At 41.5% G+C, this 22,104-nt stretch overlaps 1 protein-coding gene and 1 non-coding gene across 18 annotated transcripts in view; both read right to left on the reverse strand.

Moving 5' to 3' along the window:
- TIA1 (TIA1 cytotoxic granule associated RNA binding protein) overlaps positions 1 to 17,123 on the reverse strand; it is a 31,503-nt gene extending 14,380 nt beyond the window's left edge. For 2 of the 17 annotated variants that reach the window (XM_072746120.1, XM_072746119.1), the window contains exons 1-7: positions 16,807 to 16,982; positions 15,253 to 15,357; positions 6,809 to 6,911; positions 2,472 to 2,570; positions 1,716 to 1,770; positions 1,511 to 1,543; positions 195 to 282 (exon numbers count right to left, since the gene is read on the reverse strand). In XM_072746120.1, the coding sequence (XP_072602221.1) occupies positions 195 to 282; positions 1,511 to 1,543; positions 1,716 to 1,770; positions 2,472 to 2,570; positions 6,809 to 6,911; positions 15,253 to 15,305 (431 nt within the window). In that variant the 5' untranslated portion in view covers positions 15,306 to 15,357; positions 16,807 to 16,982. Of the gene's footprint in view, positions 1 to 194; positions 283 to 781; positions 1,277 to 1,510; positions 1,544 to 1,715; positions 1,771 to 2,471; positions 2,571 to 6,808; positions 6,912 to 15,252; positions 15,358 to 16,806 lie in introns of those variants that run through there. The other 15 variants (XR_011999333.1, XM_072746125.1, XM_072746132.1 and 12 more) reach the window with 13 other exon arrangements.
- A 270-nt stretch (positions 17,124 to 17,393) lies between these two features.
- On the reverse strand, positions 17,394 to 17,464 carry TRNAG-CCC (transfer RNA glycine (anticodon CCC)). Its single transcript has one exon. It is a non-coding gene; the product is annotated as a tRNA-Gly (tRNA).
- Between the last annotated feature and the right edge of the window lie 4,640 nt (positions 17,465 to 22,104).

A 22,104-nucleotide genomic window follows, 5' to 3' on the forward strand; every position in this document is an offset into this window, starting at 1 on the left:
AGGATTTTAAAATAACCGAAGACCAAAGATTTATCAATGGGAAAACAATCTTTGGCTGGTAACGGCTTAAATAGTCTCTAAACAACATAACGAATTATATTTAAGGGTTTAAAATTCATAATAGATTTTCATATTACTTCTACATAAGACTGTTTCTAATTAAAATCAGTTTAAATTTGTCTTCTGTTACTTACGATATTCTTCCAAATGGTGCAAAAGCAGCTTTTATATCTTCAGTTGTTATTTCTGGACTGAGATCACCAACAAAGACATGGAAATGATCTTATAAGGGGAAGGAGGGGGAAGTGAAAAGAAAAATAATATTTTAGAATTTAAAATACACTAAAATCTATTCAATAAAATAATCTTAATTTATGGATTAAATAAAGTATAAGTAAAATACTATCCTATATCTATACAAATTCTATCAATTTTACACATAATGAATGAAGGTGATAATATAGGAAAGATTCTCTTTAAGACTGATACATCTAACTGGAAACTGACAGTTATAGTTCTACTTACAGCCAATTATTATACTGGTCTAAGAAAATAAACTAATAATACATAAAAAGTATTGTTAAAAATTATACTTAATTACCATTTTAATAGTGATTATTTACATTTATCCACTTTACCACTAGAGTTTTAAAATTAAAATAAAATAGTGGTATTGTGAGTTATGTAGACTAGATTTGCCTCAGTTAAGACAATTTGCTGAAGCTAGCTACATGATATACGTGGTTTAACCATATTTTGTGAAGAACAATCAAAGAAATACCTTGCATTGCAACAGTTTGATGTTAAAGTATTTGACAGTTTTCTCAAAAGCCAACAGTTTTGGTTGCCCAGACATTACACCATTCAGTTTATGTGAATCCATGTGCAAGTGAACTAAGACTGAAGGCAACAGAATGAAAACAGTAATCCCTTCACTTTATATCAGACCATTAAAAAAGCATTGGAGAGAAATAACGATCCCATATGTGAAGTTTTTTTTTTTTTAAAGGACAACGTTCAAAAAAAGAAACATTTAAAAAAATACAAAATAGTTGGATCAACACTTTAAAAGGAACACATATATCAACTTTGACAAAGTATATTTGGAAAAGTTACCCCCATTTGGCAGGCCTTAAGCAACATACTGGGTTGCCATTTGAGAAACACAATTTCAGGAGCAACTCAAGCAATCCAATCGGAAGATCTGGTATGAAGCACAGATCGTGACCTCAAGGAAGCAGGGGTTGGTGAAATTTCACCTTTAGTTGGTGAAATTATTTCTAAGGCATCAGCTGCTACCAAGGGGGTCAGAGAGCTTGAAACAGCACTATAGTGGACAAGCCACATTTGGTCAACACTGGGAAGAAGGGGGAAATATACTGCCAGAGAGACAAACAGAAATATGACCTCCTCCCTCCCACCTCCCCCCAATATCAAACAAAAAAACTTCAAGTGGTTAGTGAATACCCTTTCAAGAGATTTCATTTTATGTTTAAGAAGATACAATTACCTTGTGAACGCTGTGTGCTGACAACGGTACTACCTGATGACAAAGATTAGATTTGTTCTTAAATTTATTAACACAAACACATTCAATCATATCTTAGGATAACGATCAAAACATTACTGCAAACATGTATGATGTTTATATGCTTTACAATAAAACTACTGTGTACAATAAAAACAAATGTTCAAAGAGCATAAAATATACTTACTGCTTGTATCTTTCTTTTGACTGCTGGGGGTTGTTGCCCAATTCACTTTGACTTCCTAAAAAAAGGTTTCTACATTTATACTCCACAAAAATAAAGCTCAAAATCAGGTATTACAAGATTTTCATCTATAAACACATAGGAAGGTATATGTTGGAGACGAACACTCAAGAGCATACTAGTTCTGGCCAAAGTTTCAATACTTCTCTTTTAACCTACACTTACTCAAATGTTGGCAAATCCACATCTTACATACTTCTGTTAACATTCAACTATCCTTTCTTATCTAAAGTAACAGTCATTTCTTTTTATTCTTCCCCATTAGCATCCAAAGTTCTAGATGTTTCATCCAAGCTTGAGTAATTCAATAACTATTTTAGTATTTACTGTGTGTGGCATCATGAAGAATATCAACATAAACATGCCCTCTAAAAGCTTTATCCCATCTTTTAAATATTAAATGTGACCTTTTTCTATAAAGTGAATATAATGCATGCTTCTAAAAGGTAAACAAAATTGGGGGCGCCTGGGTGGCTCAGCTGGTTAAGTGTCTGGCTCTTAATTTCAGCTCAGGTCACAATCTCAGGGTTGTGAGATCATGTTGGGCTCTGCACTGAGTGTGGAGCCTGCTTGGGATTCTTTCTCCCTCTGACCACCTCACCACCCCTGCTTGTGTGCACAATTAATCAATCAATGGTAAACAAAACCATATACAACTTAAAATTTTCCAAGTCACCTTCTTTAAATATGACAGCTTACCTTACCCATTATCTTCCGCCCATTCATAGCAGCTAGCGCTGCAGCTGCATGACGATGCTCATAAAACTCCACAAAACAATATGGATCATTTCCAGCTGTCTGTTGAAGAAACACAAAAGCCAAATTTAAGTTGGATATTCCTATTATGTGAAGTTTTATATATCTCAAATATCAGGCCAAGGAGAATGAAGGGATCCATTCCATAAGCAAATCTTTAGCTAAGTAAACACTTAAAAATGAATTGTTTTTATTTTTATTTATTTTTTATTTTTTATTTATTTTTTATTTATTTTTTAAAAGAACATTATCTTCTTCAAGTTATCCTATACTACTATATATAATTCAATCATGTATTAATGAGTTAAGTATCCTAACTATGGATGGGTGGATATCTAAGCTACACACATTCCCCATCATATAGTCATTTCTTTATGCAACAGATGTCATACAGATGTTAGTTAAGTTTGACTAGACTCTTATGCTTTCAAGTCTCAGTATTGGCTTTTAATAATCTTTACTCTCCCTTCCCTATCATATGTTACCATTTACTGCTATCCATGTACATATATTCTTGCTGCCTCTAAGTTGCTAAGTAGCAGAAAATATCAGCCAACCTTCCTAAACCTATTTCAGGCTCTGAAAACTGAAGAGGTTTTCTGGTAAATAAAGTTTTTAGAATAGATTGTAGAGTGCAGACTTTCTGACATCAACTTTTGCCTTCAGCTTGGGGCCTGGTCCTGGAGTCCCGGGATCAAGTCCCACATCAGGCTCCCTGCATAGGGCCTGGGCCTGCTTCTCCCTCTGCCTGTGTCTCTCCCTCTCTCTCTCTCATGAATAAATAAATAAAATCTATAAATAAATAAATATAAAAATTTTAAATCAATCAAATAAAAATAAAAATTATCCTCTTTTCTGGTGTTCTAAGTAGTTGAGGTCTGATTAAGTATAGCTTGGCTGCTTTATTGTAAATTAAAGAAGCAGAAAAGAGGGACGCCCCAAGGGCTCAGTGGCTGAGCATCTGCCTTTGGGTCATGGCGTGATTCCAGTCCCTGGATCAAGTCCCACATTGGGCTCCCTGCATGGAGCCTGCTTCTCCCTCTGCCTATGTCTCTGCTTCTCTGTCATGAGTAAATAAAATTAAAAAAAAAAAAAAAAAAAAAAAAAAAGGCAGAAAAAACACCCCATATTTTCCACCTATCTGCAAAATACAAAATGACTTTCAAGTCCATTTTCAAGTTCTTTCCATAATCTCCTAAGCAGAATTATTAAAACAGGAAACTAATTCAAAAGACTAGAGTGATACCAGAATAAAGAGACTACTGTTTTATTTCAAGGATAATTAGCCATTTAAAAAAGTCACTAGCAATGATTTTTAAGAATGTTGAGTAAGCAGGCAACCACAAAATTTAATAGTGAGACAATCATTATTTTATTTAAGAAAACATTAAAGAGGGGTGCCTGGGTGGCTCAGGCAATTAAGCATGACTTAAGACCATAACCTTGGGGTCCTGGTATCAAGCCCTACAGTGGGCTCCACGCTCTCTCCTTCCCCCTTACAATCTCTCTCTAAATAAATAAAAATCTTTAAAAAAGTTAAAGAATATAAAAATGCTTTTAAAATTGCATAATTCAGAACACCTGGGTGGCTTAGTGGTTGAGCGTCTGCGTCTGCCTTCAGCTCAGAGCATAATCCTGAGTCCAGGGATTCAGCCCTGCATTGGGCTCCCTGAGAGAAGTTTGCTTCTCCTTCTGCCTGACTCTGCTTCTCATTCTGTGTCTCTCATGAATAAATAAAATCTTTAAAAAAAAATTGCATAAACTCAAACTAATGCTACACTTAACGGTAATTCTACTATAAAGGTCAGTTTTGTCAGATATTAGAATGTGGTTACACAAAGTAGCTTACACATCAGTATAATCAAATTATAAAGAATCTTATTTTTACTTAATTTGTACCCAGAAAAAAACTGTACTTTTTAGATTAAAAGATCCAAGGATTCATACTATCAAACTTTAGACTCCAGAGAGTATAAGATTCATAACTATGAACATAAGTCCAACAGTATGAATGGACTGGAATTTAGACTTGTCTTTTTATACATACTATGATTCAAGGTTAACAGCAATTACAGATGAATGTTGCAATGTTTTTCTATATGTTAAGGTCTGGTGGATGGGAAGTGCCACAATACAAGAAAAACGAATCATGACACTTAAAAACACTTTCTCACACACACACATTTTCATAGTATATTATTTTTATTAAAGATTTTATCCATCCATCCATCCATCCATCCATCCATGAGAAACCCAGAGAGAGAGAGTGCTGAGACACAGGCAGAGGGAGAAGCAGGCTCCCTGTAGGGAGCCCGATGTGTGATTCGATTCCAGGACCCCGGGATCACGACCTGAGCTGAAGACAGATGCTCAACCACTGAGCCACCCGGGTGCCCCACAGTATATTATTTTTTTATTTTATTTTTTTTAGAAGTGAGCATGACCTCCCATCCACCTTCTTTTTTTTTTTTTTTTTTAATTTTATTATTTATTTATGATAGTCATAGAGAGAGAGAGAGAGAGAGGCAGAGACACAGGCAGAGGGAGAAGCAGGCTCCGTGCACTGGGAGCCCGATGTGGGATTCGATCCCGGGTCTCCAGGATTGTGCCCTGGGCCAAAGGCAGGCGCCAAACCGCTGCGCCACCCAGGGATCCCCACAGTATATTATTTTTGACTCAATTCCCCAATGTGGGATCCCTGGGTGGCGCAACGGTTTGGCGCCTGCCTTTGGCCCAGGGCACAATCCTGGAGACCCGGGATCGAATCCCACATCGGGCTCCCAGTGCACGGAGCCTGCTTCTCCCTCTGCCTGTGTCTCTGCCTCTCTCTCTGTGTGTGACTATCATAAATAAATAAAAATTAAAAAAAACATTCCCCAATGTAATTGTAATAACTATTTCCAGATGAGCCAATCAACTGACATCACATACAAAACAAGTCTGATGCTTCAATGCACCTTAAAAGAAGAGCTTACATATAGCTCTTAAAAAAAAAAAAAAAAAGACTGTATTTATTTATTGGGGGGGGGGCGGTGGGAGCAGAGGGAAAGGAGAAGCAGATTCCTCACTGAGCAGGGAGCGTGACTTGGAACTCTATTCTGGGGATTCTGGGATCATTATTTGAGCAGAAGGCAGACACTTAACCCACTGACTGAGCCACCCAGGTGCCCCCTACACACAATTCTTATTTGCTCTAAAAATGATTAATTCTATTCTCTTCCTCCTTTATTTATTACTAAAATAAGTTTAATTCAGTGGCTAAGACATTTATTTATTTTTTGAAAAGATTTTATCTATTTATTTGAGACACAGAGAGAGAGGCAGAGACACAGGCAGAAAGAGAAGCAGGCTCCATGCAGCGAGCCCAACGTGGGACCCGATTCCAGGTCTCCAGGATCATGCCCTGGGCTGAACGCTGCACTAAACCACTGGGCCACCCAGGCTGCCCTAAGACTGATTTAAATTCACTAAAATTACTAGTAATTCAGACTGTATAAACTATTTTTTTTAATGAATGATGCTACAATGTTTAAGATTATTTTTTTTTAGTAATCTCTATACCCAACGTGAGGCTTAAACTCAAATCCCAAGATCCAAAGTTGTATGCTCTTCTGACTAAGTCTGGCACCCCAGTATAAATTAAGAGTTCCTGAAAGAGGGGCATCTAGCTGGCTCAGTTGGTAGAGCATGTGACTCTTGACCTCAAGGTCATGAGTTTAAGCCCCACATTGGACTAGAGCATACTTTAAAAACAAACAACAAAAAAAGTATTCCTGGGGATCCCTGGGTGGCTCAGCAGTTTAGCGCCTGCCTTTGGCCCAGGGTGAGATCCTGGAGACCCAGGATCACGTACCCCATCAGGCTCCCTGCATGGAGCCTGCTTCTCCCTCTGCCTGTGTCTCTGCCTCTCTCTCCCTCTCTCTGTGTATCTCATGAATAAATAAATAGAATCTTAAAAAAAACAAAACTATTCTTATAAAAAAAGAAAAAAAAGAGTGCCTGGAAGTAATGCATTTAACTGATCTATTAAAAAAGAAGAAAGTGGGGGATCCCTGGGTGGCTCAGTGGTTTCGTGCCTGCCTTTGGCCCAGGGCGCAATCCTGGAGTCCCGGGATCGAGTCCCACGTCGGGCTCCCTGCGTGGAGCCTGCTTCTCCCTCTGCCTGTGTCTCTGCCTCTCTCTCTCTCTCTCTCTCCCTCTCTCTATCATGAATAAATAAATAATAAAATCTTTAAAAAAAAAAAAAAAAAAAAAAGAAGAAAGTTAACTAAGTAAAATACCCTTACATCCATAATCATTTTGCAGTTTTTACAAGGTCCGATCTGGCTAAAGAGCTGGAGAATTAGAGCTTCCGTCACGTCTCTGGAAAGGTTGCCGACATATCTGAAACACAAAGAAAAACAACTTACCATTTTAAATTTGCTTTTTTTGCATCAGTTTCTAAAAGTTGCTTACTGAAAAGGAAATTCTGGGATTCAAAGCAGATGTATGACACACTACTTGTAAATACAGTGACACCACTAATAAAGGGGATTCGTGTGTGTTTAGTCAAGATTTTGCAAATTACACCTGTTGTTTCTAAGTCTGTAGGCTTACAGGTCTTAGGAAGACATGCTTAAAAAAAATCTCAAATGAATCATTAGATGTATAGAATATTTTATACAATCAATCATGGAAAGTTCTGCAATTATTTCTACTTCCACAGTATTACTGAGAACATTAAGATGCTCTCAATTTTTAATTCACACAATTCCCTTTACACTATCCAGTTTAGGTATTATTGGTTTACACAATAAATATACTTTTGAAAAATCATACCACTTATCAAGTGTAGCACATGGTCAGAGATGGGAAACCTTTCCATGAAGAATAGAAGGATTCCAGGAGAGGCTTTTAACAGATAATATGCGTTGGTGACTAACAAACTTAATTAGCATAAATAGTGTATTACAAAACCACGTGATTGGGATAATCTTTTAAAAAGACTTTATAAATATATTTTCAAAATGGGACTTTGAAATGAGATTACTTCTAGACCTGTTAAGAGTTGGAGGTTTATCACTTTTTTTTAAAAGCAGCTCCAGACCCAATGTGGGGGCTTTAGCTCAGACCCTCAGATTGAGTCAGATGCTCTACCAACTGGGCCACCCAGAGGTGCCCCTGAGGTTTATCACTTCTGATATCAGAATGTAGTCTCCCAACAACTGTAGTTTCTCATTGTTCTGCAAAGAATCCTTCAGAGAATGTAATGAAAGGTATAGACTTTCTCCCCAGAAAAATAAACATCCACAAATTCCAGGAAGTATGGATCCAATTCTTTCTTTCTACTTACCCACTTAATAGATACACAGTGAGTGCTTACTTTGAAGGCACTGGAACAGGGTAAAATTGCAAAAGGAGAAGAGCTGAGTCTTAAGGGAACAACATCTAAAGATCAGGTAATGATACTCAAAAATCAACTGAAACATCTACAGCCAACAATTTTTCTAGTGTTGGAGCTACTATTACATCATGTCCTTATTCTGGATGTCTGTAATTAAAGGGAAAGAATTAAGCATTTATCTTGCTTTGAGGAGAAACTCCAATGTAGCATAATCGAATAGCTCTAGTTGATGAGAGAAAAACTCTTCTTTACAGAAAAATGCTAGCCAATTAAGTATAGAGAGGATTAAATTAGTAAACAATATGTAAGTCCTACTGAAATGATTAACTCAAGCAAGAATCAGTAATGGATGCAAAACCATTAGGTGAAAGGATGGTGTGAAAATGGATACTTGCAAGTTGGCAGAGTTATTGAACAAATTACTAAAATTGCAAATGGAAAACTCTACCTTAAAAAAGAAAGCTTTGGGCAGCCCCCATGGCTCAGCAGTTTAGCGCCGCCTTTGGCCCAGGGTGTGATCCTGGGGACCCGGGATAAAGTCCCGCATCCGGCTCCCTGAGTAGAGCTTGCTTCTCCCGCTTCTCCCTCTCTCTGTGTGTGTCTCTCATGAATAAATAAATTAAAATCTTTAAAAAAATAAAAAGAAAAAGAAAAGAAAAGAAAGAAAGCCGGGGGATCCCTGGGTGGCTCAGCGGTTTAGTGCCTGCCTTTGGCCCAGGGCGCAATCCTGGAATCCTGGGATTGCGTCCCATGTCGGGCTCCCGGCATGGAGCCCGCTTTTCCCTCTGCCTGTGTCTCCGCCCCTCCCCCCATAAATAAATAAATAAATAAATCTTAAAAAAAAAAAAGAAAGCAAGCAAGCCTTGGCCGATTCAAACTTTAAATCATTTTATGGATAACATTTACATGTACAATATATATTATACAGTAGTACCTATGAAATATTCAAATAGAAAAGCTCTAACTTGGGCAGCCTGGAGGGCTCAGCGGTTTAGCACCGCCTTCAGCCCAGAGCCTGATCCTGGAGACCCCTGCATGGAGCCTGCTTCTCCCTCTGCCTGTGTTTCTGCCTCTATCTCTCTGTGTCTCTTGTGAATAAATAAATAAAATCTTAAAAAAAAGAAAAAAAAAAGCTCTAACTTGAATCTAGTCAAGCTTATATTTAAACTTAAGTTTATGGGATATTGGGCATATAAAACAATTGTATAAATTCAGATGTGGAATATTATGTAAGACCACTTGATCTCTTTAAAAAATTGTCCTTTTTTTTTTTTTTTAAAGAGAAGACTGTTCTTGCTTAAGAGAAATCTGAAGGACAATGACAACCAAATGCAATGACTAATCCTTGACTATAACCTAGAGTTGGGGAGAAGGGTTAACTTTTTCTTGGAGAATTCTAATTAATTTAAAAGGAGTGAGGGAAATCACCATTAAACCAGCACAATAGCTGAGTGAAATAAGTCAATCGGAGAAGGACAAACAGTGTATGTTCTCATTCATTTGGGGAAAATAAATAATAGTGAAAGGGAATATAAAGGAAGGGAGAAGAAATGTTGGGAAATACCAGGAAGGGAGACAGAACATAAAGACTCCAAACTCGGGGAAACGAACTAGGGGTGGTGGAAGGGGGGAGGAGGGCGGGTGTTGGAGGGGAATGGGTGACGGGCACTGAGGTGGACACTTGACGGGATGAGCACTGAGCACTGGGTGTTTTTCTGTATGTTGGTAAATTGAACACCAATAAAAATTAATTAAAAAAAAAAAAAACAGCACAATAATAACTGCTACTGATGAGATCCACCATGGATCTTTTAGTTGATGCAAAATTTTAAGGAGATATAGGGTATGTGTAGAGCCTCAGAATATCTCCTCTAAAATATTAAATATTTTAAATTAAATATTTTAACCCATGAATTATTTTAACATATGTCCAAACCTCTCTCTATGAAGTGAAGCTTAATTCCCCTCTTCTTGAGTGTAGATTAGTCTTAGTCACTCAATTCTAATTAATAGTGTTGGGGCGGGGTTGAGGTGGGGAGTAGTCACTGTACAGTGAGGAAACACTACCTTCTCAAGAGTGTCACAGTCATGAAAGGCATCTCCTCACATGTTAAAGGAGAGTAGAGATATAACGACTAAATGCAATATAGTATCTTAGACTGGATCCTGGGATAGAAAAAGGACATTAGCAAAAAACAAAACAAAACAAAACGAAACTGGGGATACTGGAATAAACCTTGTAGTTAATAGTATTGAACAATATCAATTTCTAGTTTGGTAACTATACCACGGTTATGTAAGATGTCAACATTAAGGGAACCTGCGTGAAGGTTACATGGGAACTCTGTACTAACTCTACAAGTCTTCTAGGTCTATTTTCATCCAACTCTTATGCTTATAAGAAAATCTCAGGGGCGCCGGGTGGCTCAGTTGGTGAAGTATCTGGCTTCAGCTCAGGTAATGATCCTGGGGTCCTAAAATGGAGTCCTGCATCAGGCTCCTTCCTCCACAGGGAGCCTGCTTCTCCCTCTGCCCCTCCCATCAATCAATCAATCAATCTTAAAAAAGATAATCTCAGGACTGCATATGCCTAAATGAAAAAAACGGCTCTTCTGAAAATTTAATTTTAACATCTACTTCGGTAAAGCTAGATAATCTAGTGACAAGTGGGCAGTATTCAGGGAGCTGAAATTCTATTATCTACTCTTTGCAAAACTGTCTAATTTTCTGAGAAATATTTCGAGTGGTATTACCTACTTGAAGATATGTATTTTTTTTAATGCTACTTTAAAAAGCACTAAGGTTTGTATTACTCTACAATTGTCTATTTAATGTGATTTGTTGTATACTGTAAGCTCCAGGAGCCTCCATCAATTAACTCTACATACACTTGCTTAGAGAACAGCTCTTCAGGGGAAGTTATACAAAAAAGTTGCTCTCAACCTTCAACACCATTACAATACACTACAAGTAACGTATGTAACATTTTCTTATCAAAGAAATCAAATGACAAAATCTCTTTTCCTTCCTCATACAAATAAAAATAATCCACTAGAGCATTTTTACCAGTAAATTAATCATTAATAGCTATCTCAAAAATTTTAGAAGCAACTTAATGTGACTGCCTTCCAAATCTATTTGCTAAATAAATATTAATCTAAAACAGAGAACCCGGGCAGCCCCGGTGGCGCAGCGGTTTGGTGCCGCCTGCAGCCCAGGGTGTGATCCTGGAGAGCCAGGATCGAGTCCCATGTCAGGCTCCTTGCATGGAGCCTGCTTCTCTCTCTGCCTATGTCTCTGCCTCTGTGTGTGTGTGTGTGTGTGTATGTCACTCATGAATAAATAAATAAAATTTTTTAAAAAAATAAAAATAAAAAATAAATAAATAAAACAGAGAACCCAAATTTGAAAAATGCAGATTGCTTTTATACTCATAATACTTTCAGTGGAAAAATAAACAAGTGCCCTATACAAAAGTTCATTCTCATCTTTATACATGTGTCTTTAGCTGTTCCATGCTTTGTTACATTCTGTTGTTTCTGAAGCCAAAGTATTTCCTATTAACACCACAGATTTAAGTTATAGGTGCAGTAGATTATTTTTTGGGAGGTGCTGCCAAACAAATATCTTCCTTCCTATTTTTAGAGAAATCCTCACTCTATGACAGAGGCTCACTTCTCTACAGAAGCTGAAAAGGCTTGATATGGTTTTGTAGACTCCCTGGCATATGATCTAGGTTAGATCTGATTAGAGAAACCCATCCTGAACGAAGACAACAAAGATAGGGCTTAAAGAAGCAGAGACTGAATGAAGAAAACCCACTTTGGTGGCAAACAGCAGTGGAGTCCCATGTCCAGTGAAAGTGGAAGCTGTGGTCCTCAGCGGATGTGGTAGTAGCACCCTTTCTGGGATCTTCTGTGGCTTGATAAGGACTGTGGGCCTGACAGTTGCCTCGCTTTCCTAAACTTTCTCTTTCCTCTTTCTCTTTCTTTCTTAAGATTTTATTTATTCATGACAGGCATAGAGAGAGGGAGAGATGTAAGCAGAGGGAGAAGCAGGCTCCCTATGGGGAGCTTAATACAGGACTCCATCCCAGGACCCCAGATCACAACAGGAGCCAAAGGCAGATGCTCAACCACTAAGCCACCGAAGTGCCCCTCCTGAACATTTTCTAAGCCAGGTTCCATAAATTTCCTGTATATGTGGGAACGTCCAAAATCTTGTTTTTATAAATACCTTTTATGCTTAAACTTTTTTGCTCCTTACATTAAAAAAAAAAATCCCAACCAATTAAAAAACTGATATTGGGGGATGCCTGGGTGGCTCAACGGTTGAGCAACTGCCTTTGGCTCAGGGGGTGATCCCCATCCCAGGATCGAGTCCCACATTGGGCTCCCTGCAGGGAGCCTGCTTCTCCCTCTGTCTATGTCTCTGCCTCTCTGTGTCTCTCATGAATAAATACATAAAATCTTAAAAAAAAACAAAACTGATATTGGAGCAGTGGCAAGCCAAGGTTCCCTATCATGTCTATTGGACCACTAAACAAAAATATGATTTTTTTACATTTATTTAAGTTTTTATTTTTCAAAATGCGGTTTGTTTTTTTTTTAAGATTTTATTTATTTATTCATGAGAGAGAGAGACAGAGACAGAGAGAGAGACAGAGAGAGGCAGAGACACAGGCAGAGAGGGAGAAGCAGGCGCCATGCAGGGAGCCTAATGTGGGACTTGATCCCAGGTCTCCAGGATCACGCCCTGGGGCTGAAGGCAGTGCTAAACCGCTGGGCCACCGGGGCTGCCCTTTCAAAATGTTTTTTTAAAAAAACATTAAGATATACCCCCCTCCTTTTAGCTGTTTTTTTTTAAGCTGTTCCAAGGACTTGTTGTTAACAGCATGGATTAAAGTATCCCATGTTATGTATTGTATCACCACTGAGATTATGTACCCCAATCTTGTGCAGAACTGGAAAGTAGAGAGGACAGCAAGAGTAAGTGTTGAAACAACTGGACTTCCACGGACTAAAAAGGTCTTCCTTGAGTAACTGGATAAAAATGAATACAGATTGTACATTAGCTAGCAATATTGTATCAATGTAGGCTACTTAATGACAATTGTATTATAGTTATGTAAGAGAATGGCCTTGTTCTTAGGAAATATATAGTAAAGTACTTAGGCCTGAAATGTCATGTCTTTTTAAATGGTTCATCAAAAAAGAATATACCTAAATAAGGCAAATTTGGCTATTAGCAACTGGGTAAATCAGATAAAAGGTACCTGAGTTCTAGTATTTTTTTGTTATTTTTCTGGTTTTTAATTTTTTTTTAAAGATTTATTTATTCATTTATGATAGAGATAGAGAGAAAGAGAGGCAGAGACACAGGAGGAGGGAAAGTAGGCTCCTTGCCAGGAGCCCGACGTGGGACTCGATCCCGGGACTCCAGGATCACTCCCTGGGCCAAAGGCAGGTACCAAACCCCTGAGCCACCCAGGGATCCCCTGGTTAATTTTTCAAAATAAAAAGCTACCTGGGAAGTTAACACGACAGTCCTGCCAGGGATAGGATCTCATATCAGTTTAATACATATTTTTGAAGCTGACAACTCAATTCAAATAGTTATAAAATTGGAATCTAAAACATTTACAATATTCATTTTTATTAGTATAGCTCTAGAAAATTCAACTGACAGTAAAAATTTACAAAGCAGAATGTTGTACTGGGTTTGTTTTGAGCTGTAATCACTGTATAAAAATGCAAATTTTGATTATGAAGTTTCTGTGAAAAGCATGAATAGGTTTTTATTTAATGATATATTCCTTAAGAGTAGAGATTTTCAGTGGGGCACCTGGATGGCTTAGTTGGAAGAGCATGCAAACTCTTGATCTTGGGGTCATGAGTTTGAGCCCCAGGTGGGATACAGAGATTACTTAAGTAAACTCTTAAAAAAAAAAAAAAAGAGGGATCCCTGGGTGGCGCAGCGGTTTGGCGCCTGCCTTTAGCCCAGGGCGCGATCCTGGAGACCCGGGATCGAATCCCACGTCGGGCTCCCGGTGCATGGAGCCTGCTTCTCCCTCTGCCTGTGTCTCTGCCTCTCTCTCTCTCTCACTGTGTGCCTATCATAAATAAATAAATAAATAAATAAATTTAAAAAAAAAAAAAAAGAGAGAGAGAGATTTTCATTTTTACTCATACTATATATCTAGTATCAAGAGCACTGCCTGGAATATTTTAAGTAATCTATAAATAACTGTCAAAGAGGCTCTCTCAGAATTACTTTTGAACAATTTCAAACTGTTTTAAAATTATCCCATTTTGCCTGACTCTAATTTACAGGGAAATGTGTATGTTTTTTACTAATTAGGAAATTATGTGCAAATGGTACACCAGCAGCATAACCTTACTATTATTCAAACACTTGTCACTTTTCTGATAGCTGAAACTTTTTAGATGATTGGTATTACACATTTTTAAGGAAACCTACTTATTACTGACTTCATTCTCACACCCCACATAAAGTCTATAGGTAAGTCATGTTGCTCTATTTTCAAAATATACCCAAATCCAACCACTTCTCACAGTATGTCTCCAAAGTACTGCTGACACTGGCCATCTCTAGCTTAACATGCTGCTCTCTCATCTGTGGCAAATGAAGTTATTTCCTCTAAGGCATTTCCATAGACAGGTAATACAGAGATGTGACTACCTTTTCCTCAAGAATGAATGAAATCCTGATTCACTGCTTAGAATTAACTGTACCAGCTTTTAAGACAAATGTACTGATCACTTACTACAGACTGAACACTGTGCTACAAAAAGAAACATAATGAAAGACCCTGACTTGCAGGGTCATTAAAACAAACGTTTTATATTAAAAGTAAAAACACTGCTGGGAAACCTTAGGGATTAACACCTACTCGAGTCTTATCAAGTCTGGTTTCACCCGAAGAATGAGGGGTTTTGGTTGAGGGAGGCAAAAGGGAGACCACAGGCAGTCAGAACGGGGACTACAGTGGGGAGGAATTGCTGGATGGGGGTGTCCTAGGGAAGAACAGGAAGCACGTCCAGCTCTAAGTGTCAGGACTTGGGGACAGGAGGGTTGCGGATGATGAACAGAAAGGTCTATGACTCTGGGTGAGTTACTTAAGACTTTTAAGCTTTGCTTTTCCTCAGCTGCAAAGTGGACTCTTTACTGCAGTTCTGATGAAGATTAAACAAGCATGTAAAGCATTTAACACAGAACCTGACAATCGTAAGCATTTAATAAGTGAATAAAGTTTCTTTCTTTCATGATTTCTCCTGCAATGGTTGGTCCCCTGTCCCCAAGCTAGTACAATTTAACTACCTGCTTTTGTAGACTGGCCTGAGAGAGCTGAGGTTGTCTTCATTATTTGACATTCCCAAATCAACGTAATAAAAAGGTTAAGTTCCCAGATATTTCTGGCAGTTTCTGAAATCAAAATTTCACAATCATACGAGAATCTTAGATTCAACGACATTAATAAAAGATGATCAGCGCTTAATCCAATATGCTGCTGGCTGTCGCTACTTCTGGCAAAAAGAGGCAGGGGGAGAAAATGGTTCCCGTCGGCCGCGCCCGGGGAACCGGGCTCCGGGGACACTGATCTGTAGGTACGACCGTCTCTCAGAGAACAAGGGACGCCCACTAATTCTTGCGCCCTGTTGAAAAGACACTGAAGGTGACAGTGGGACAAACTGGCCACAAGTTTACTCGTCTACTGAGAAACAAGTGCGACTCGATCTCTCACAGCCGATTAAAAACGGGAAACACTTATCAGAGTGGAGCAAAAAACAAAACAACAACCGTCGCGTTGTCCTCCCGACGGCGCTAACGCCTCGGAAGTGGCGGAGACGCGTCTCTAACGCGTGGAGCGTGTCCCATCGCCCGCCCGCCCAGGGCGCGGACGCGGGGCCGGGTCCACAACCCCTCCTCGAGGCCTCTTCTTTAGAGAAAAGCCACGAGAACACTCCGGGGGACAAAGGGCGCGCGGCCCGGAGACACCGCAGCGGCGGTCGTTCCCCGCGAGCCCCCTGCCCGGGGCGGTGGGGGGGGGGTGTTTACCACCTGTTGCTCCGTGAACCCCGCCCGCCCGTGGGGCGCCAGGTCGACCCCCGAGGGAGCAAGCGGAGACATAGACGCACTCGGTCCGCTTCCCCCGGCGGGACAGAGATGCGCCTCCGGGACAGACCTCCAATTTTGTGTTTTTGTGTTTTTGTGTTTTTGTGTGTGTGTGTGTGTTTAAAGCAGCCTCACTGTCCTCAGGGCGTCGGGCGTGTGGGCCCTTCGGCCGCGGAGGGAGCTGGACGGGCACCGTGGGACGGGCATGCGGACGGGCACCCGGGCGGGCACCGTGGGACGGGCACTGGGACAGACACCCGGACGGGTACCGTGGGACGGGCACCCGGGCGGGCACCGGGACAGACACCCGGACGGGCACCGTGGGACGGGCACGCGGACGGGCACCGGGACGGACACCCGGACCGGCACCGGGACGGGCACGCGGACGGGCACCCGGACCGGCACCCTGACGGGCACCCGCTCCCTCTCCGGGCGGCGGCCGCGAGCGCCAAGTTCAGGCCGCCGAGGACCGAGGACAAGCCTTCTCCGGGGAGCACCCCGCGGCGGGAGAGTGTCCGGGGCAGGCCGAAGTAGAAGCGGGGAGAGCCGGGAGGCGGCTGTGCCGAGGGGGAGGGACCGGTCGAGGGCGCGGGGGGCCGGGAGGGACCTCGCGGGAGGCCGGGCTGCGCCCCTGAGGCCCCGCCGCCCCCCGGAGCGCCCCTCCCCCCGGCGGCCGCAGAACAAAGGGCGCGGCGCGCGCGGGCCCCAGGCCGCCCCGGGCCCCCCGCCCTCCCGCCCCGGTCGCGGCCCCGGACTCACAGAGTCTTGGGCATCTCGTCCTCCATGGCTGCTGCGGTCGCGCCGGCGCCTCGCGGTCCAGCTCCCTACCCTCTGCCACCTCCCGGGTCCTCGGAGCGGCTGCGGCCGCGGGGAGCGGGGCTGCTCGGCCGCCCGGGGCTTCCTCCGCCGCCTCCTTCCGCGGCAGTTCGCCCAACGGCCGCGAGCAGCGCGAACAATGAAGCCCCAGGACAAGATGGCGGCGAGCCCGGCGCTCAGGAGCAGCCCGCGGAGCGACCGGGCCGCGCAGGCGCAGAACCGTCCTGCACTTTCAACCCCGCTCGGGCCGCGGGTTCACTGGTTGCGCAGCCGCTGTGCTGCCGGCCCCGCGGGTGGGTCAGACTGCGCAGGCGTGAGGGCTGGCTGCTTAGGGACCTGCCTCAAGGTTTTTTTTTTTTTTTTTTTTTGTCTTCCCGCTCTGGATTCGGGGGTTTGCACAGTGATTGATAACGAAATAAAAACCCTCGTGGAACTGAAAAATTCTCAATGTTACCCGAGGAGGGAAGACTTAGCTAAACGGCTAAACCCACCGCGTGTTAAGGATGGTTGGGAACCAGCAAAAACGCACGTGCGCCGCCCGGGAATCGAACCCGGGTCGCAAGAATGGGAATCTTGCATGATACCACTACACCAGCGGCGCTGTTGGGCACTGACCTCGCTCAAATCTTTTAGGACTAAATACACGCAAACGATTGTGCCTGCAAGAGGATGACGTTTGTTCATTTAAAAAATGGTTTATTGGAAAAAAAAATAAAAAATAAAAAAATGGTTTATTGGGAAAAAAATAATAAAATAAAATAAAAATAAAGATGGTTTATTGAGTCCAAAATCTGCTGTTTTCTCATTGATGTAAGAAAGGATCTTACCTTCCCTCATCCCAAAACAGTTGAACGGCTATTCCTATTCCACTAAGTTATTGTTCATTAACGTTAAGTGAGAAGAATTTGTCTTGTTAGTAACCAAATTTTGGAGAGCCAGGAAAATATTTTCAGATTTTTTCCCCCCCTTGGTGCACTCAATGCAGTTTGGATTTTTTTTTTTTTTTTTTTTTTTTAGTTTGGAAAATATTTAAGAAAGTTATTTAATGCAAACCGGTCAAAGGATCCTAAAACTAAATGAGTCAAAAGATACATAAATTTCAAAAAAAAAAAAAAGAAGAAGAAGAAGAAGAAATATAAATTTCAGTCCTCCTCGAAGAGGGGGGACATTTAGGACTCTGAAATGTGGTGCGGTGTAATTATGACGCATTTCGTGTTGTATTTTATAAACGATGTGAAATATCTTTAAATAAAGGAGAATGTACACATCCAAAAACGTGATGTCCTCTTTAGGACAGTTTCTTTAGACTCCACCTTAAGATTTCTTTTTTTTTTTTTTTTCTTCACCTTAAGATTTCTATGTTTGGACTTGTCTTTAGAATCTGGGGCATGTTCTTTGATTTTACTCAAAAGAGATCAAATATTAGTCTTTTAAGGATGAATAAGACAAGTGTTAATGGTGGGTAATATATTTTTTAAGTAGCTTTTTGAAGTGTACAGTTTAGTGGTTTTTAGTTTATTCACAGATTTGCAACCATTACTATGATCAATTTTAGAACTCTCTCATCACTCCAAAAAAGAAATTCTTACCAATTAGCAGTCACTCTCCATTCTCCACCCCACCCGACTTCCTACACACTAATCTGTCTCTATAGATTTGCCTATTCTGGGGATTTCATATAAATGGAATCATGCAATATGTGATTCTTTGTGACTGGCTTTTTTCACTTAGCATTATGCTTTTATGGTTCATACAAGTTGTAGCATGTATCAATAGATCATTCTTTTGCCAAATAAAATTCCATTGTACAGATTGTAACACAAGTATCTTTTAAGCTTTAAAATCTTTTTTTTTTTTTTTAAGATTTTATTTATTTATTCATGAGAGACACAGAAAGAGAGGCAGAGAGACACAGGCAGAGGGAGAAGCAGGCTCCATGCAGGGAGCCTTACTTGGGACTTGATCCCAGAACTCCAGGATGATGGCCTGGGTCAAAGACAGATGCTCAACCGCTGAGCCACCCAGGCATCCCTTAAGCTTTAAAATCTTTATGAAAAAAAAAAAAGAAAGAAAAAAATAAATAAAAAGGAAAAAAAATAAAATATGAAAACTTTATTATTTTGTTATATAAGTTTTAAATTGTTATATAGGGATCCCTGGGTGGCACAGCGGTTTGGCACCTGCCTTTGGCCCAGGGTGCGATCCTGGAGACCCAGGATTGAATCCCACATCAGGCTCCCGGTGCATGGAGTCTGCTTCTCCCTCTCTCTCTCTCTCTTTGTGTGACTATCATAAATAAATTAAAAAAAAAAACTTTTTTTAAATTGTTATATATTTTAAGTATATATTTGCACAACACCATATAATTATTTACATTAATTTATATATTATATTAAATATAAATATATAAATACACAAATATGCAATTTTAATATATGTGTTAACATGTACATTGTATATTGAAGTTTTAAAGTTATAAAACTAATACAGGCTCACTATCACAAGTGAGCCAATATAGATAAATAAGGAAAAGAGTAATAATTCCCTCCTTCTCTCCCTCTTGAGGTAATTAATGTTAACAAATCAATCAGTAAGCTTTCACATCTCATTTTATAATCAAACAAATGCACATGTATATAAGTACTTGGGATTCTTATTTTTAAAATGCGAGGGAGGGATCCCTGGGTGGCGCAGCAGTTTGGCGCCGGCCTTTGGCCCAGGGTGCGATCCTGGAGACCCCGGATCGAATCCCACATCGGGCTCCTGGTGCATGGAGCCTGCCTTCTGTCTCTGCCCCTCTCTCTCTCTCTCTCTCTCTCTGTGACTATCATAAATAAAAAAAATAAAATGTGAGGGAAATGCGGTTAGTCCCTGGATATTACTTCGCAATTTTCATTTCTCAAACTTACATCATAGGTATTCCAGGTTCAGTCAATACTGATCTAATTTATTGGTTTTTTGGTAGGTCCAAAATAGTACACAGAACGAATGTGCCAGTTTAGTCAGTATTTTTTTTTTTTTATTTATGACAGTCACAGAGAGAGAGAAAGAGAGAGAGAGAGGCAGAGGGAGAAGCAGGCTCCATGCACCAGGAGCCCGACGTGGGATTCGATCCGGGGTCTCCAGGATCGCGCCCTGGGCCAAAGGCCGGCGCCAAACCGCTGCGCTATTGAGACTGCCCAGAACTATAGATTTAAGTGTTATCAAAGATAAGCAAAGACTGCACTAAAGTTTTACTTTTAATCGGTAATACACTAATAAATAAAATCTGGGGGAAAAAAGTCGATAATACACTATGGCAGTACGGAAGAGTGCATTGTAAACCGAGGTTGCCTGCAGTTTGTACCGATGTGACCTGGCATCTTGAGGGGGAATGTAGGGATGGGGATGGGGATGAGCAGGGGCCCTGCAGAGTCCAGAAAGTGAACGACGACAAAATTTGAGAGAAAGGGTGGTAACCGGTGATTCTCAGTTTGGCTCCTGTCCCCGCAGAGGCTGGGAGTCGGGCTCTCGGGTCAGGGGTTGCTGGAACACACAGTGCAGCCTTGGCAGCCTTGAGTTTTCTAGACAGGCCCTGTAAAGGTAGCTGGGGCCCTCCCGAGGACACCGCTTTGAGCTGCTAGAAAATGTTAGTGTTCTGTGCGCGTCCTAATAGGCTAAGGCCTGCCCAGCGGAGAAGTTTGCCCAGAGGAGCCTGGCTGGACTTTGGTCAAGGAGACAACCTTAGTGTTTAGTCTCCTACGGGGGAGTCTGCTTTTTTGAACTGCGCCGTACGGATGTTTGCTGTATCGCCTTATTATTGCTCTTCACATGTTCGATGACATTTTTCCTCCGTGATCCTTTTAGAAACCTCCTGGGGTGTCAGGGGCAGTGTTATTTTGAAAGGGCAAGAGCGCGGAATGAGAGAGCCTCTGCCCCCCTTCCACTTCGCTGTCCCTCCCCTGAGTGTCCTTTCAGGGAACTCCTTCCCCAGGTTTCAGCCGCAGCAGTGGAAGCTTCCAAAGCTGACACCCGTGTCAGGGTCACTCACACGGTCAGTCCTCATCAACCAACAAACCTTTATTGAGGGCCGAGTAGCTTAAGGCACTGATAATTACATTGTGGGGATAATGTAGTTTGGACAGAAGACAGAGTTTAGTTCTTTCTTTGTAATTTCTAGATGTAGTGAAAACTGCGGCTCACTCTTCACGTTTTTATGTTCCTGACTAGGAGTCTTCATTTCCTGTAGAGTTTGCATCTTGTTCCATTAATACCACCTTCACTCCGTCTTTCTTTCTCTGCTCTGTTGGCCTCCTTGCTGTTCCTCAAACATACAGGTATTCTCTTTACACCGAAAGCTCTTTCCCCAGGTGCTGACCCCCTCCCTCACTTCCTGCAAGCCTTTGCTCAGATGCTGTCCCGCGCGGCGAGGCCTACCGCCCACCCTGTTTAAAACTGCAAGCCATTCCCCATTCCTCTTACCCTGCTCTCCGTAACACATCATTTGTTTATTCTGATTAACATGTGTCCCTCCACTAGACTGTCTGCCTCATTAAAATAAATATTTTTAAAAATCCATTTTGTAGGGCACCTGGGTGCCCCAGTGGTTGAGTGTCTGCCTTTGGCTCAGCGTGTGACCCTGGGGTCCTGGGATCGAGTCCCGCATCCGGCTCCCTGCATGGTGCCTGCTTCTCCCTCTGCTGTATCTTTCCCCCTCTCTATGTCTCATGATTAACATCTTAAAAAAAAAATCTGTTTTGTGTGGAGGCCGATAAAAATTAAGGCCATCCCACCTGAAGTTTAGCATTAGCACAAGTACAGCCATCTTAGGTCCCTGCGAATAAGAGCTGAACTTTAAGGGGAAAAACTGCAGAATGTCCTCAACATCCTCGGCAGGTAATCCCATGTCAGAAAGATAACAGAGCTCAGAATTGCCCTCGGCAGAGAATCCCATATCAGAAAGACAACAGAGCCCACTCCCGTGGTAGAAAGTCCCATCTTAGAATTCTTCCATCCCTCCTGGAAATCCCCTAGACCAGCCTATAAAAAACCCAGCTGTAACCCACCTGGGGGTCCAAGTCCCTGCTCCGCTGTGTCGGGTACACTTGGGCCCAAGCTCGAGCTTGCTAATAAACCCTCGTGCGCTTGCATCGGTGTCGGCTCCTTGGTGGTTTCAGATTCGCAATCTTGGGCACAACATTTCGCACTGGTTTTTCTCAAGCACCTACAACACCGCCTGCCACTTAGGAGGAAGTCATTAAC

Source organism: Vulpes vulpes, unplaced genomic scaffold (assembly GCF_048418805.1).
Source record: "Vulpes vulpes isolate BD-2025 unplaced genomic scaffold, VulVul3 u000000657, whole genome shotgun sequence".
Taxonomy (NCBI): Eukaryota; Metazoa; Chordata; class Mammalia; order Carnivora; family Canidae; genus Vulpes; species Vulpes vulpes.